The following is an 18,660-nucleotide window of genomic DNA, read 5'->3' as shown; positions in this document are numbered from 1 at the left end:
ATTTTAATGAAAATTACATTATGATTTTGTAAATTCACATTATTTAACTATACATTTATGGGCTCAAATTATTTTCCAATTAGAATAAATCTTAATCATGTTGATGAGTCTTTCATGTGATGTATTTTCAGTTATATTTTCTCTAAAAGTTAGCTTTGCAATCATTAACAGTGTAATGGCACTTCCATTCAACTTTTTTAACTTGTAAATAAAAACTGTATATTCTGCCACTTATTCTGATGACATAAATGGTGACATTACAATGATTTTAAAGTTAGAAACTAAAAGATAAAAAAGTTAAAGAACCTAACAATTTAAAGAAATTTCAAGCTTTCCTTACATGAAGAGAATTTTTTTTAATCAAATGAAAGAATGGCATAAAGACATGCTATGATTATATTAATCAAAGATTAGTAATGTTTGAAATGTGGGGAAAATAGCAAGAAATTACACACACACACACACACACACACACACACACACACTTCACATTCCTGACATATATACATAGTGGTTTTCTACATAAACCAGGGGTGATTTTTTTTTTTCCTGCTAAGGCATTTGGGGTTAAGTGACTTGTGCAGGATGACACACCCTGGAAGTGTTAAGTGTCTGAGGCCAGATTTGACCTCAGGTCCTCCTGACTTCAGGGCTGATGCTCTATCAACTACACCAGCTCAAAATCTGACGTTGGGGGAAAAAAAACACATATTGCAACAGTAGAGGAAGATTTATAGTAGAAAGAATACTGGGAAAGAAGTAAAGACACTTGTTTCAAATCTGAGTATTAATTAGCACTGGTATTACTTGTGTAAACCTTGTGTGAGTTTACCTCTCTAGTTGGGAGAAAAAAGAGGAGAGGGAGAGAAGAAGAAAGAAGGTAGAGGGAGGGAAGAGGAAACAGGAGGCGAAAGAGAAAGGAAGAACTAGAAAAGGAAGAGGAGGAGGAAGAGAAGAAGGAGAAGAAAAGAAAAGAAAGAAGAATCATGTTCACTGACAAATTAACATATCAAACATTATTTTGATCACACTAAATTTTTAGAAAGTAAAAGGGAATGTCTATAGTTCTATTATAATACTATAATAGCTTATGAGCAAAGAAGGGCATTAGGAAGTAATTTGGGGATAAAAATCAATAGGAGTAACTGAAATTAGGATTGAAAAATAATCTACCTCAGCCAGGATTAAAATGCAAAAATGTTAGCACATATAATAAACCTGTTCAGTTTCTCTGCTCTGGCAGAGAGATACTTGATACTTTGTATTATCATTATTTGTATACATGTTTGTTTTTTTTTTAATTCCCCTACAATTTTCACTGAGAATTCTGATCACTCTACTTTTCCTCACTCTGCCATCCCAGGCCATTATAGCAAGTCTGTTTTTTCTTTCAATCCTTCATTATCTGCTGATATGATGAAGTCCTCATTGATAAATGGTAATCCTGTTATTTTTCCCCAATTCATCCTTTATCATCATTCCAACCTCCCTCTCATCTTCTTCTCCTCTCATTTTACTAAAAAAATAAATAAATAAACCATTTGTTCTGAGCTTCCATTTTCCCCTGCTCCACAGCTCTATTCCCTTCCTCTAGTTTCAGAAAAAGAGTTGTCCATTTTCTTTGCTCAATCAACCTTCAGATACAGCAATTGATTCCAAGCGAACTCGCTCACACACTCTCTCTCTCTCTCTCTTTTTCTTTCTCTCTCTCTCTCTCTTCTCCCCTCTTTCCTCCCTTGTCCCCTCTCTTTTATTTATATCTTGTTATATCTCACAAGATTGTTCACATATCCTCCCCTTCACTCACATGACTGCTCATGTCAAGAGCACTGAAATAAACTTCTAATTGTTCTCCTTCTAATCTTTCCTTTCTGGAATGTATCTTCAAAAAACAAAGCAAAACAAACAAAAAAACTATCCGAAACCATAGGTCTAATTATGTCATTCCCTAATTCAAAAACTTCAACGGCTCCTTATTCCCTCTAGTATGAAAATCTAGTACTTAAAATCTTTTCTGTGTCACCATCCTATGTCTACACTTCAATGGAAGAGCTCCTAAATAGTAAAAAAAAAAAAAAAAAAAAAAAAAAAAAGGCAAATGTATAATCCAGTGGAATATAACTCCTTGAGGGCAAGAAGTGTTATTTCAGTTTAGGTTTCTGTCTTTGTATTCCCAACATACAACAGAGTTCCTTACACATAAGAGATGCTTAATAAATTCTATTGAATTTTAATAAAATTTTATTAAGTAATACCCTATGATGCAAATAAATACAAAGATAACATAAAGAGGGTTTGATCTGAGAACTCTTGCACAGGAAAATAAGATTTACAATGTCAACATTACAAATTCTATAATTTTGACATTTCTTCTCCTGATATATAAAAGGTTATTATAGGGCTAAGTTGCCTTAAGACCAAAACAGGTCAAATAAACCCCTAAATAACTATTTCATATTTTCACCAATATTTATTTTTTTAACAATTAAGATATCTGCAAATCCTTAAGAATGAATCACCAAAGAAACCTCAGTCTTACAATTCTTGCCCTTTCTTGCAATCTGAGATTTTATTTTAACCTGCTTTTCTTTCCTACTGAGGTTGTGCTCCCAAAATATACACTAACATTTTTATTTTATAAATGTCTATACATATATTTATGATGTGCTTTTCTGAAGCTATTTTCTTACTTTGGCAGAAAAAAACCTAAGCAATAATAATATAAACATTTCATTCATTTTCTATCTCATATGTACTAGTAAGATAAAATATTAGTTATAATTCAAACATCATCTTACAGCGGTTTTTTTTCCTTGCAAAATACTGACATAACAAAAAATGCAATAGTTTTGCACACAAATGACAGAGCTAGTATAAAGTAGTTTGTAATTGGACAATATGTAAAGGTTCAAAAGTTCATTTGAGGATCAGTTTTATTGAACTTCTTGAGCCACTGAAGAAAGCCTCAAGGCTTTCTTGAGGATTTTATTACTCTCTACTTCTAGTAGACTATATAACATTCTCTCATTTTAAGTAGATCATTTTTATTTCTGTCAGACTGAGAGACACTATGTGCATGAAAATAAATATATATGTATATATACTTAAAAAATAGTGGTTTTCATGTTTAAAAAGCTGTTTTGCATATTAAGATGTATACTTTAAAAGATTATTTTATTTATACAAAATCAATTGATAATCATATACTTATGAAATAAATATTTTAAATTAAGTTTTATTAATATAAATTAATATTTAATTTTGGTATTATTTAAGATAATTGAGTTAAATCATATATTAACTAAAAAACAAATCTAAATATTTCAGCATTTTACAACAAAATCATGTTTAGCCTTTAGCTTATCTCTCAGATAATAATCACCTGTTGAGTTTTTGCTTTATATGTGAAATAATTGTAGGAACAGTAATTTTTCATAATTTTCAAGGAGAATGGGATAATAGAATACTAATTTTGGAGGCAGAAACCCAGTTCTATATTAATTATGTAGATCATGGCAAATTATGTAATCTCCATGGGACTTAATTTCTTCATCTGTCAAAAAGGGAGATAATGAGGATTGTTGTAAGGAAAGCATTTTGTAATACTATATAAATGTGACTTGTTACTGTTTCTTCTATAACACAGAGATAACATCTCAAAATAAACATATGGCTTGGAATAAAATCAAAATTATTTGCACAAATGATCAGAGGCCAGAGTGACAAGAAATTAGTTTGTAGCCATATTTTTAAATTCCTCTTTTTCACCATAACATTTTTATATGTGTAATTCCCATATTCCCATCATAAGATGAAAAATCAAATACATGGGAGTTTGACATTAAGGGAAAAGCCAATCCATCTGGTATTCATCTGGGGAATGTACTTATAGTATTCTTTGTTTTATTTTCCTAGTGATATTTCCTTTCTAGCAAAATTTTATAGGCGAGATATTCTTCTTACCTATAAAATGATATTAAGTGCTGCAGTCCCACATTATGTGTCCAAATTAAATTAAAGATTAGTGAGAATTTCCTACTATAGAAAAACCTTTATTCTTGTGTTTTTTTCTAGTTACTTTTATAGACATTCTAATTAAAAAATAATTAATTAACATAATAACATTAAATAATATAATTAACATAAACTTAATTAATATTGAAAATGTTAAGCTAAGTAATATCTTCATGAACCAGTTCTCAAAGTCTCTCTACTTATGTGTTTGTATGAAAAAGCCTTATAACTTTGTAGGATTATTTAATATTATAGTAAGTTAAAAAAATCAACTTAAATTACATTTATATATCTTTAAAAAATATCTCCTTGTGTTGAAGTTACGTATCAAATCCTTTAAAGCAATAATTTCCAATCATGGCCTTTCACTTTTAAAATCACATTTTAATCTTCTTTTAGAAAAGCATTATCTCCTTCCTTATCACACACTTCATCAGATAAAAATTCAATAACTACAGAAAACACATTTTTGAGTAACTAAATGTCTCATTTTTGCAATGAATGTGACTATCTCCATACAAAGGAGAAATACTTCTCTGAACAAGCTAAAACAATAAATGGTATGTGAACTGCTGGTTGAAAGGTAGAGGCACTGGTAATCATTATTTCACCTTGTTTGTTCAGGCCTTTCCAACAAAACAAACAACCTTTTTGTGATTGGATTGACATGGTGTTAACAATGCATTTAATGCCCAAATCAGTATGAATACAGGTAAAGCTCTCACTAATACCAGTACCAGGATGTTAAAGCCACCTATTTTCTAAGCAACTCTAAACAGCAGCCCCCCCCCCCAATGAAAATTTGTGCTTCATCGACAAATCCCTCCTCCTTTAGCAAACAAGCTAACACTCACTGAGCCACGTCATATAACATTCTCAAGTATCATCCATATGACCATCTGTCAAATACTTATCGACTATACCTGCTGTCTTTTCAGCAATTTTGGCTTCTGTTGCTCTCTCTAGGAGTTCCAGTTCAAGCTTTAGTGTCTTCAATTCTTTACTTTCTTGAGCCAGTTTTTCTTGAAGCTGAAAACATGTTGAAATGAAATTTCTTATCTGATTGGCTTACAGAACATAGATAATCAACTCCAAAGAAAAATTTTATATTTTCTCTCAAATGTATTATTTAATTTCGCATGTTATTTCTAAATATTATAAGATTATAATATTTGATACTAATTAAGAGTTGTTTATAGAAATTCTGAACAAAACCAGAAATTTTTTTGTCAAAGCAAAAAATAACATTAAAATGAATAAAGTACTACTAAGAATCATGTTTGCTGAAGAAACAAAAAGAATCATTAACATAATAGGTATTAACTGAATATACCTCAGGAACTAATTAAAGTCATTTTTTTACTTTTATAAAACTATTCACTAACTATGGTACTAACTATACTTTAAAAAAATGAGAAAGTGACTCTTTTACAGACTCTCTTATTAGTTGAATCCAAAATCTCATAACTCTTAAAGTTAGAAAGTTAATCCTGAAGTCTAATCTAAATCTTTATTGCTGCTATTCAAGGGTCTTCTTGTCCTATACCAAATGGAAATACTAGCACAATGCCTGCTACACAGCAGACATACAATAAATATTTGTAGATTGACTCAAAGAATGAGCTGCTTTTCTTTCTCTCCCTCATATGAAATTGCTCAATATATTTCAAGACTCTTATTAAGTTCTCCCTTAGTGTTTTTCTTTTTTTTTAATTTTCTAGACTTTCATCAGTGCTATTGTTCTCTTTTAACAGGGATTAAATATTTTTCTATCATGAATCCCTCTGCAGTCTACTGAAGCCTATGAATCCTCTTCTCAGAATAATTTTTTAAATGCATAAAATACAATACATAGGATTACAAAGGAAACAAATTATGTTAAAATATAGTCTTCAAAATAGTAACAAAATAAGGCTGATATGGTTCATAGTAATCTATTAATATATATGAGGTTATGAAAACTATTCCTTATAGAAAGTCTCAAATTTCTCCACAATGAGCCTCAGTTACAAAAACATAAAGAGAATATAGTATTCTAAAACATGCATAACTAATTCTAAGCAGACTGAGAGGCAACATGGTGTAGTGAATAAGGAGCTGTCATCAGAGTAAGTAAGATCAAAGTTGAAATCCCACCTCTGACACATAACAGCCTTGTCACTGTGGGCAAGTCATTTGGCTATGGAAGGGCCCTAAAGAATTTTCAAAAACTCTTAAGTTTCAGAGTAATTGCAGGTCTGCATTGGTAGAAAGGATTCCTCACTAGGAACTTTCTATATCAATGAAATCATAGGTCCATTTTTTAAAAATTATACTAGATATAAGTAAATACATAAATTAAAACTTTTGCTTGCCATTTTATGTGGGCTCTCTGCAAGGAGAGTAATACAGTTCCAGTTATCAGAAATGCCATTATCTTGATAAAGATATGAATGATACAAGAAAGTAAAAATGATTAAGTACAACAGACAGAAATATTAGAATAGAAAGAATGTAAAGGAACAGTAAATAAAATAAAAAAGGTCTATTAAAGGAATAAGACTGGTATAAGATTCAAAGAAAGTAGTGAAAAAACACGATAATTTTCTTTAATTCAATAAGAATGAAATCACCTAAGAAAAACAAAGAAAAGGGAACATTTTTACCAAATTTCAATACATGAAAAGTCAATTACAAATACTAGAAAGGTAAAACATAAAACAAAAATTAAAATACTTTTAAAAAAAAATTTAAAACTAGTTTTTGTTCTTATATGGTTCTAAAAGAAACAAAGCAAGAAATCAACAAATTTTTTGCTAGTTACATGTTTAAAGTATTTTATACATATACATATCTAACAGACCAAAAAGTAAAGCTATAGAGCTATTGCTAAAGTGTAAAAATAAAACAAATAATAAAGCTAAGTTATAAAGGATTAAAAGACAGACAGTAAATTATAGAATGTCATACAATTTTCAGACTACCTGTAATGTACCTTTTTATTGGTTGTCCTGAGAATATTCAATTCTTTTAGAAGGAGTGATATCATCTTGTCTTTATCTATATTTTCTGTAATGTGAAAAGGTGCCATAAGATCACAGAGTAGATCACTGCTTTTCTGTTCTATAATACTGCAAAAATAAAGAAAACAAAAAAAGTCAAAAGATGCATGGTTATCATTATCATAAACTGAATCATTATAATTAAATATATCATTATACTAAAATGTTTTAACTTTTCTAACAAGGAAGACGTGATGAAAAATTATAAAGCTATAAAGGTTTCTTATAAATATAAGAGAAATTCAAAATATAAATTTGGCTTAATTCAGGAGGTTCAAAGTTTTATTATTGTTATTATTTAAAATGTACTAGGCTCTGGTAAACCATAAAAAATCAAATTAAAATAACTTTAATAATTGTAATTTAAAATGCATAATACAAGAAGAAAAAGCACCTAAAATATAAATGTCCTTCATTAGTCACTAAGTTAGAAAATGAAGGAAGTTTTCTATAAGCAGTTCTATCTTAGAAAAAATATTTATAACAATTGACCACTAAACCCAGATAAATCCTTTTATAATTCAAACCATCTGGCTTTTCTGCTAAGTGTGACTAAATCAAGAGGTAGGACAGAATTTGGCCTGTGGACACAATAGAAGATGCAATAGTCATAAAAGTTTGTCCAAGCTTCCACTACATCCCATCTCTTGGTGACAAGCTCCCAAAAATTTTCTGGAGGACTTTTCAAAATAATTTCAAAATAGCCCTAAAAAAGCACTTTAAAAACAAATAAAATATATAACAGTGTAAATAATCATTTTTAAATGGTTGGACAATAATTTCCTGAGAAAGAGTTAAAAAAAATAATTATAATTTCTAACCCAACACTTTGCTTTAATTCTGCTCCTACTTTGCCTTGCTATTAACTTAATCTCCCTCACCTCCCCACTCTACCCCCAGCCCCTGGATCCCTCCTTTGGTTTCTTTCCTCACTCTTGGCTTCTTTGTCCACCCAATTCCTCTCCCCTTATTACTTTATAGTTTTGGAAGGTGCTATATCCTTCATAGCATATATATATAGTGCCTGTTGAACTCATTCCCAATGGGAGTAGATTTTCAGAATTATGAGCCCTCCTTCATCCTTTAATGCCTCTGTTGTCTATTTTTCCTTTGCATTTCATTTGTATAACAAAATTATTATTTTTACCTTAAGTCTACCCTAATCTTTCTTTTGAGCTATCATATTATTGATGTCAATCTTAAACATATACTATAAATTTCCCATGTAAAAACAAACAAACAATTTGTCCATGTTGAGTTTCTTGAACTTAATTTTTGATATTGGCTCTTATATGTTAAATTTTCTATTAAGTCTGCCTTTGGTTGATGGAAAGTCCTGAAAATCAACAAGCTCAATGAATATTCTTTTTTTCTCATTCAATATTATGCATAAATTTGCTGGATATAATATTTTTGGCCACAAATCTAATTCTTTTGATTGTCAGTCTTTTATTGTGGCTGCTGATAAATCCTGTATAATTCTAATTGTAACTCCAGTATTTTTTAATTTTTGTTCTTGTTTCTTGAAAAATTTTCTCTTTGATCTGGGGGTTTCAAATTTTGGCAATAATATTCCTATGTGTTTTTCACAAAGTATCTCATTGAGGTGGTGATCAGTGGATTTTTTCTATTTCTACTTTCCCCTCATTTTTTATCATTTCGGGACAATTTTCTTGGATTATTTCCTGTATTATTGTATCAAGATTTTCTTTCTGGTCACAGTTTTTAGGCAGTCCAATTATTCTTCTGTTTTCTCTTCTTGATCTGTTCTCCATATCTATTGTTTTTCTTATGTTTCACTTTCTGTTCTATTTTTTCATTCTTTATAATCTATTTTGTTATTTCTTGGTTTCTCATAGCTTCACTGGCTTTCCCTTAACCAATTCTATTTTTAAAGAGTTATTTTCATCTTTAAGACTCTCCATCTCCTTTTCTAGTTAGTTAACTTTTCCCCCCATAATATTCTTATTTTTATTGGATGATTTATATTTTTATTTTTATTACTTTTACCTTTTCCTCAATGTCTTTCTTTTGATTTTTTACATTCTTTTTTGAGTTTTTTTAAAATAAATTTTCTCTGGGCAGGGAATCATTTCACATTACTCTTTGGGGCAGAAGCTTCTTTTACTTCAATGTCCTCCTCTGAAGATGAACCTTGTTCTTCCTTGTTCCCACAGTATGCTTCTATGTGGGCTTCTTTCTCGTTTGCTGGTTATTTTTTTTTAAATAAAAGGTATTAAGCACCTCCAATCTGAGATAGGGGAAAAGGTGCCTTAAGCTTATCTTCAGCTCTCCCTCAGACCAGGAATCCCAAACTGATAGCTCCACCCTCCAGCAAGTGCCTACAGCCAGCATCTCTGCCAGCTGCTTATGCAATCACAGATGTGAATCTTCCTTCTTCCCCCAGGGCCTCCAAAACAACTGGACCTGGCACTCCTAATTAGCCAAGGTTCTTTCAATCTTCCTGGACTCAGACTCAGATTTTACAAACAGTTTGGGAGGTAAAAGTTTCTGAGGTTCCTATTGAGGCTCCAGCCACACTCAGCTAGCCCCAGGGTTCCCCACTAGCTGTTTCTACAGAGCTAGCCCAAAGATGTTTGCACTTCACATGGGTTAATCCCAGCCCCAGGTCTTTCTTCATATCTTCTCCAGCTGTCTCAGGAGGACACCAGGTCTATTCCAAGTCTTCTTGATTTTTCATGAGTCTATGTTTGCCCTGAGGTGCAAATTTGTTCTATTTGTGGGGAAATTGGGAGAGCTTAAAATTTGCCAACCTATTCCACCAGCTTCCCAGAATCCTCCCAAAAAATGTTTCTGGAATAAGATAACTGCAAATTCCAGGAGTATTATTACCAAGAACATCAGGTTCACTGATTAGATCATAATATATCCAAAGAAATGATGGAATACAATGCCAGAAACCTCAAATTCAAAAATGCAAATAAAAACTGCAATAGTAGAAACACAACCCAAACTGAACAGATTACACATTTTCCCCTATTTAAAATACTCACTTCAATTTTTCAGTGTTAGAGTATGCTGCATCATCCTCTGGGTGGAAGTCAATGGCCTGAAAGTTCCTCTGGTTATCCATCAGAAATTTTGTCTTCTCAAACAAAGTCTGTTTTGCTAGTTTATTATGTTCATGGTACATGCATCCAGCAGAATTGGCAACAAGTTGGTCATCTGGCTGTGAATTTTTCTTTTTCAATATAGTCTCTTGTTCCTGGCAACTTTGGACAATATCTGTATAACAAAAATATTGAAATTAAAAATGCAATTTGATTCAAATTAAAAGTTGAAAATATGAATACATCTGATTTTTAGAGAAGCTCTTTTAGTTTTGTATATAATGCTTGTTTATGATGATAATGCTATTAAGTAGGCAAGTCTATTATGTAATAGTTTCAGCTAATATTCAATTCCATGAGTAAATGATTAGAGAGAACATTTTTAGAGCATTTCTACTTTCCCAGTTTTCCTTTTGTTGGTCAGAGGAACAGAATAAAAGTACCACAATCACTCTTTGTATTCACATAAAGAAGGACTAAAAAACACTGGATTATATGCCAGGAAGTGTAAAATTTATTCCTTGCTTTATATTAATGAAGGTGACTTACTATATACATACATACTTACATATACATACAGACACACACATATGCATTCGCATGTATTTTGCCTACTCACCTAGAAGTTACATAATACATATTTTCTTTTTTTCTTTTTTTTTTTACATGACCAAACTGTTATTTTGCTGTACAAAAAGATAATACATATTTTCTAAGGATTTAATGTTAAAGTTTTAGAAGTTCACTATCTATATAATATTCAAAAAGTCAACACATGAGTAAATCAAATAAACATATATAAGTGCTGACCACAGTGATAACTTCTGTGATTCTAATACAAATGATTCTTGGTTTTCAAATGGTGACTAAAACTCTCCTAATTCTTATGGTAGCAGAGCTCTGGGATAAAAAAAGAGTTTGAGGAGAACTGGATAGGATACTAGTCTTCTATGCAAAGAATATTATTTCTCATGGGGAATCGCCCAATAAGAACATGCTAAAATAAATATAAGCCATCATAATTTTCATGTGTTCAATATCATTCCAATAACATTTTAAACACTATATGCAACTAAAGATAACACAAAGATAATTGACGTTGCCTTCAAGAAGCTTATTAAAAATCTTGTAGGAGAGATATAAATATAAAAATAACAATAAAAACCACATTTATGAGCATTATAAGAAAAAATTTTCCATAGTAAAGAAACTTTCTGTATAAAGAGGATTAAACAAAGCTAGTCTAGGATAGTGTATTTGTAATCCCCTTATGATGCATTATGGTCTTGAAATATGTTTCAGCTGTAAATAAAAAGTTAAAAGACAAACATTTTTACAACTACTTTTGATTTCAGAGTAATTCAGTAGAAGAGAAATAGAATTTCATCATCATAATTAAATGTTATGATATATCTATATAAAAATCTGATACATACTGCAATTCAAGAAATCATAATCTGAAAACTCTGTTTTGGTCTATTACAACAGTATTAACTCTTCCATACTTACAAGATTTTCATATTTTTCCATTTCCCCCACAAGTTTTATAATTAGAGTTTATTCCACTAGAATATCTTTTATCTGAAGTTTACTATATTCTTAACAAAGCAAAAAAAAAAATCATTGAAATGTAGCTCTATATTGATTTATATAAAAGCAACTACAAAACTACAAAATACAATTATAAACACTATCTATAAAATATGCTTACTTAACGAAGTTATATAAATAAAAATGGCTTATTTTCAAGGAGCTATTTATGTAAAAAACTTCATAGGCTAGTCATAAAACTTAAGAGTGAGAAGGGATCTTGAAGATTAAAGTGTACAGTCATTTTACAAATGAGGAAAATGAGACCTGATAGATCAAGAAATCGCCTTTATTGATCATCCTGTCTGAGGCCTTTTCCCTCTGTACCAACTTTTTTAATACCTCATCAGCTCTCATGACTATCTGTATGCAAATAACTGACAAATTTATATATCTAACACCAGTCTTACTAGGGAATCTTTCTGTATCAATATATATTTGTTGAATTTTTCAAATCAGATGTCCTGAAGACATCTGAAAATCAACATGAGCAAAACAAATTCATTTCCCTACAGCTCCTCCCCTTTTTCAAACTTCCCTATTTTTGTCAATGATGCCCTATTCTTCCAATCTCTCAAGTTCATAATCTTAGCAGTATCTTTAATAACATAGTCCATTTTTTACTCCATTTTTCAACATTTGCCAAATACTGCATTTTCTTTATCTGTATCTTTTCACCTTTTCTCTACTTGCATAACAACAATTATAACTAAAGTTATGATGATCCCTCAGCCAAACCATTCCAATGACCTTTTAACTGATATCTTGGTATCCAACCTCAAATCCTCCACACACTTGTCAAATTATTTCCTTCAAGTTCAGATCTGACTATCACACTCCTATTCAGCATTAAACTTCAATGGTTCCCTGTTATCGCTGGGATAAAATATAAACTCCTGTGTTCGATTTTAATGTCTTTCCAAACTTTGTCCCTATCTTTCTAGACTTAATGTACATCATTCCTTTTCCCATACTCAAAAGTTTCACTCACTCATGGCATTCTATTTTATAAAGAATGTTTACAAAACAGCAAAGTTCTGCAAAATATAATGGCAGATTTGAAATTCAAATATATGGATTGAGAAAATCTGACATAATTGAAGCAAAAGAAAATAATACTAGTAAATCAAATTATGAATATCATATAAAATAGACTGATTTTATACATGAGTTGCTGAAATAGAAAAGATTTCCCAGGGAAAATATGAATGAAAAACTCTTAATATTATATTTCTGGAATAATAAAAAATGCTTGGAATTACTTGAAACTGAAGGCAAAGACTGATATAATCTTTAGATTGCTGAAGAGAAATCCTAGTTTTAAATATCTAAGAAAATTTGTGGTTAAATTTCCAAATTTCATTAATAAAACATATGAAAGACTGCCAGTATCAAAGTCACACTACATGCATTGTTACAAGTAGAATGCTATCAAACTAGTCAACATTTATAAGAAACAAAAATACTAGAACTTTACATTCTAAAAATCAGAGACTGCATTATACTTCCAAATTTGTGTAATCATGAATGATAAAAGATAAAGTAGAATTTACATGAATGATAAAAGATAAAGTAAATAGAATTTAAGTCATTCAAGCAAAAAATAAAAACAAAAATAAAATATAACAACCATCCCAAACAAGAGAAGTGAATTTAAAACAAAATTAAAAAGAAAAACTAAGCAGTGAAATCAATGTTGTTGCTTTTTGTGCTAATTGACACTGAGGTCCAAAAAGAGAATATCTAGAGACAAAAAGGAACCAAGAAGTTAAAGATTTAGCAGACTTAAAAGAGATGGGAAAATGAAGAAGTGAATTTATATTCCACATAATAAAAATGCTCATAAGTAAATCATTCTTTGTGGTTATAGTTATTGTTGTGGTTGCAGCTGAGGGAACAATAGAAAAGGGGAAAATACAGATAAAAACAGACAAAAAAAAAAAAGACAAAAACACAAGTTAGAATTATATTCTAGGCCCGAATTCAAGAGTAAAGGAGGAAATTATTTTTCTGGTTTCTGGTTCTGCCTGGGGATCTGTGTTAAAAAAAACAAAAATAAGGATGGGATGAATGAAGAAAAAGAATTTGTATCAAAGCACTGGGAATTGGACAGATGTCATTCTAGGATGGTAAGTAAGAGAAGTACAGAAAAATTCGGGAATGATGGAGGTCTGCAACAAGCTTTATTTCAGGAAGTGGGCATTTCAACAAAGCAAGGATTATTCTTCCCAGAACTACATTACACTTCAGGGAATCAAGATTATGTACTATCCCAGCAAATCTGAGAGGTATGCCATATCAAAGGTAGTAGGAAGGAGGAAATACCATTTTAGAAATAGGATAAAATGAACTGAGAATGGATGGATATAAAATATAAGGGAAGGTATAGATCAGGGCCAGTTCTGTGAAATGGGAGTGACACTGCCTTGCTTATAATTTAATATTTCTCAAAACAGTGCTCCTCAATAAAAGGCCTTTCAGCTCATTTTTAAAATATAGAATTTACTCAAATTTATAAAAATACAATTCATTCTCCAATTAATAAATGTCAAAGGATATGTACAATTTTCAGTTGAAGAAATTAAACCCATTTCTAGTCATACTTATAACTTTGCCATCCAATTCTTTCCTTTAGAGCTCTCCTTTTTGCAAATTGATTTTGTGGATCAATATTTTATTTTGAGGTTTTGCTTTTAGATAATTTGGAGTTCTCTTTTTCTGGGTTTGTTTTGGTAGTCCCCTGGCACCATAATGGCCCTTTATATTTGGGGTAATTTTTTTCTATTTATTTGTTAATAAAGAGACTTTTTATTTACTTTCCAATCTCTCTTCCAATTGGCACTTACTGAATTAAAATTCAGTACTGAATTCCAGTATTTACTGGGACTTACTGAAGTCCCAGTTACTTACTGAACTAAAATTTTATGTTGAGGGTCAAGGCTCTGAGAATTAAGAAACAGAATTTTGAAGCCTTATTTGATTCTCATTTGTATTCTATATATATATATATATATATATATATATATATACATATATATATGTATATACTATGTATATGTATGTATATGTCTAATCTAATATATATCAGAAAGACTACATACAAACATATATATACACATCTTGTCTAATATATATATCTGAAAGTCTAATACATATATATGTGAGTGTGTATATACACACATACATACAACTATAAGCTAGCTGAAAGAATGTATGAATTTAGAATGACAGAACTTTATGTTTGTTCTTGATCTGAACAACTTCCCCTGAGGCTACTCAGCTTTAGACTGAGAGAGGACTGAGGATGAATCTATGATCTTCCTCCAGGGTCTCCTCAGAGACAATAAAGGTGCTACTTATTTCTGTACCTGATCCCAGCTTCAGGCCAAGTCTAAACTGGACCCAAGATTATTCCTTGCCCTAGCACACACCACCTCAGACTATAAAGAACCTAGATGCAGGAACTCTCTTCAGCTCAAAGTAGTATCTTCAAATAATTTCAAGGGTCAGAGATAAATAACTGCTATTTTTGGCTTTCATTTCTGCCAATGGGTCAGCATTAGGTCCTTGTCTCAGTTGGATTTATAATCTCTCTTTATCCTAATACACAGAAGCAGGACTCCTCCAAAATTTATAATCTATCAATGGTCCTAAGCCTGTCTTCCTATTGTAACCTATATCAAAAAATTCTTCTCCTTAGATTTTCCAATTAACAATTAACTTGATTCTTTTACTAGAGAATTCTCTTACTCTTGCAGGATAAATTATAGAGGAAATCATGGCTGTTCTTACTTTTTTTTTTTTTTTTTACTTTCCTTGCTTATTTTTTTTTAATTTCACTTATTCTAGTGACTCTATTAGTGCCCACTGTTAAAATATTTTTTCCCTGATGACCTATTTGCATTTGATATAGTTAGTTACCGTTTAGGCTTCTGTCAGTGTAAAGTATTACTTTATTTACCTAAGTTTTTGTTTGTCTCCAGTCTCACTTTCTACATTAGGGGCTTATGCTTGAGTGAAGCTTAATTCCTCATAGATCTGAAAGGTATCAATAGGCCTGAATTTATTAGGTAAGTCTTGGTCTCAACTTTTGTAAAAACTATATACCTTGCTTCTCTTGTGCTTCGTGCCCAGATTGTCTTGATGCTGCATAGGGAAGAGGCTTCTTGCTTGATAAATTGAACACAGGGTGTCAAGAAGCTGGTCTATCGCCATTTTTTTCCCATGAAGTGCCCAAATTCATCCTCACTACTCTTGAGAGCTGCATTCCAAAAATTTCATTATTATATAGTTATCCCTTTCTTTTATGGATTTATCAAATAAATACATCTGATTTGTTCTTTGACACACCAATTCCTTAGAAAAGCTTTTTAGTTGACAATTAATTTAATGCATTCTTCAGTTATCCTATATTGAATATAATTTTATTAGGCTATGATAAGAAAAGGCTGGATTAAAATTTTGTTTTTCTGAATTTGTGAGTTTTTTATGCTCTTATAAATGGCCAATTTCTGTAAAGCTTCCATCCATGGTTAAGAAAGATGTATTTTGGTTCTGGAATAGACAGACTGAAATCTATCCCATCTAAAATTTATCAGATTTTAATCAGGCGTTAAATTCTTTCATGTGTGTGTACGTGGGACTCGGGAGGGAGGGAGAGAGAGAAAGAGAGAGAGAGAGAGAGAGAGAGAGAGAGAGAGAGAGAGAGAGAGAGAGAGAGAGAGAGAACACGAGAACGAACTGGTCAGGACATCACCTGGGATCTTTTTGCTAGCACTGAGACAGGACTCTGTTGCTTTGCCCATACTTGGATGTTGGTTGCAGTCCTGAGTGGCAGTCTCAGAGTGAGGAGGTCTTTGCAGCCATAGTAGAGCAAGGACCCTCCTCAAAGGGCAGAAGACAAGCCCTTATGGTCACTCACAAACCAAAGCATAGGCCAGGAGAATCGTTAACACCTCTCCTTAGATCATACCACTTTGGAAGAACTACAAATTTACAGATCCCTAAAAGTATCTCTGAAAAAAGCTACACAAAACCCCTGAAGCTTAGAACCTTACACCTTGTAAGCAGAGCCCTATTTTAACAAGGAGGTTAAAATCTAGTAATAGGATGGGGAAATGAACAAACAACAGAAAAAAAAAATCTGACCATTTAAAAGGGGCACATTGAGATTCCCAATTAGGGCTTTAATTTTTTTGTTTTACTTGTATAGATTTAATGCAAGTGCACAGACACATGTATATAAGCCATACATAAACTATATAAAGACATTTATTTATTTACATCTATGATGCCTTTAAGCATAATGATGTTTGCCAATTTATCTTTTTTTATTAAGTCCATTTTTCATGTTTTCTTGTCTGGGGTATGATTATATTCTCTTCTTATGCATTTAATTGAAAAATTGAAAAAATTAATTGAAAATTAATTTCAATTGAAAAATTGAAAAAAAATTACTTATCTTATTTTAAATTTCATGACAATTTGTATTTCAAATGTGTTTTTTCTAAACAATTCACTGTTGCATTCTGCTTTCTAATCCACTCTACAACTTTCCATTTTATAGGTGTCAATCCCATTTCTAATGGTAGCTGTTTACTTTCCTCCATTCTATTCGGGAATAATTTCTCCTCTTTTCTACTTTGCCTCCTCTATCCAAAGAGAATGTTGAGAGAAGTATGCTCAGGATAAATGATATAGCTTCATGCAATCTATTTCCACTCTACTCCACTTCTCATCTTCGGTGCTCCGGGAATAAATTTCCATTTTAGATACATCCTCAGAGCCTGGAATTTGCTTTACTTACAACTAATTCTTCCTTTACTCTGTCCTTCTTATATCCCCCTCTCCCTATTTCCTCTTATTTGCTTGTTTAAGTGAATGCATTTTTACATCTAGATCTTCATGACTTTGTGACCAGGTTCAGATGAAAGTGAAATTCAAGAGTTGCTCATTTCCTCCTTGCATGCAGTTGTTTTCTTACATGCCCCAATTAAATAAGTTACTAAATCCTACCTCATTGTCTTCTTACCCTAATAGACTACTTTTTCCCTTTTCTTTTTCTTTGAGATAATTTTTTTAAAATATTGCAGTGTTATATTTAACACTTTGGCATCATCCATTATTTTTAGACTACAGATGTTCTAGAAATCTTCCAGATTCAATAACTTCTTCATTTATTTTATTTTGCTTTAGCTGTTTCTCTTTTAGTTTTTATCTCATACCATTGTTTTAATGGTATGAAAGTTCTTGTATGAGACTTCTTGAACACAGAGTTCAATATTGACCATGAACCTTAAAGTTATTTCAGTAATAAAAGATTCCCTAGAAAACCTTAAGGACCTCACCCCCAAGAAATAGAATGTATTAATAACAGCAGTGCCCTAATCCTTCCACTTCACTCAATTCCCTTCCCTCACAGGCAGTTTTCATTCATAATTTATTTGAACAAGACATCCAGACTTTTAGCATAGTTTTCAGATACTTAAATTACTTTGTTTTGAAATTTTCCAGGTCATATATTTTTAAAAACCTTATGCTTTTTTTGCAGCTTTTTGACTTAATATTTTTTTTTAGTCTCATGGGGAATACATTTTTGTTTGGTCCATTCTAATTTTCATGGAATTTTTTACTCAGGCTAGACTTTGCACTTCTTGTACTAAGCTACTGATTCTTCTAAATCTTTCCTCTGGAACTCTCATTTAAATATTATTTTAAAACTATTGTCTGATTTCTTCTAGGAATCCAATTGATCTTGAAGTCAATCTATTTTCTTAGAGACTTTATTTGTAGATGTTATAGAGCTTTTCTGTTTTTCTGAGGCTATCTTGAAGCTCCCTTGCTCCACAATAGTTTTTGAGGAGGATGTGGATGAATTTTTTGTAAAATGAGTAAATTTTTTTCCAGGATTCCTTCATAAATTGGGACTCTGTGCTAGGCCTAGG

General features: G+C 31.3%; 1 protein-coding gene across 3 annotated transcripts in view; it reads right to left on the bottom strand.

Moving 5' to 3' along the window:
• The window catches only part of MIPOL1 (mirror-image polydactyly 1), a 468,394-nt gene that overhangs the window by 435,966 nt on the left and 13,768 nt on the right, over positions 1-18,660 (bottom strand). For all 3 annotated transcript variants that reach the window (XM_031952941.1, XM_031952940.1, XM_031952942.1), the window contains 3 exons: positions 10,070-10,301; positions 6,989-7,124; positions 4,938-5,043 (listed from right to left, as the gene is read on the bottom strand). In XM_031952941.1, the coding sequence (XP_031808801.1) occupies positions 4,938-5,043; positions 6,989-7,124; positions 10,070-10,301 (474 nt within the window). The remainder of the gene's footprint in view (positions 1-4,937; positions 5,044-6,988; positions 7,125-10,069; positions 10,302-18,660) is intronic.

The sequence above is a fragment of the Sarcophilus harrisii genome, chromosome 2, assembly GCF_902635505.1.
Source record: "Sarcophilus harrisii chromosome 2, mSarHar1.11, whole genome shotgun sequence".
NCBI lineage: Eukaryota > Metazoa > Chordata > Mammalia > Dasyuromorphia > Dasyuridae > Sarcophilus > Sarcophilus harrisii.
The sequence above is the reverse complement of the archived record's forward strand: the minus strand, read 5'-3'. Positions and strand labels throughout refer to the sequence as shown.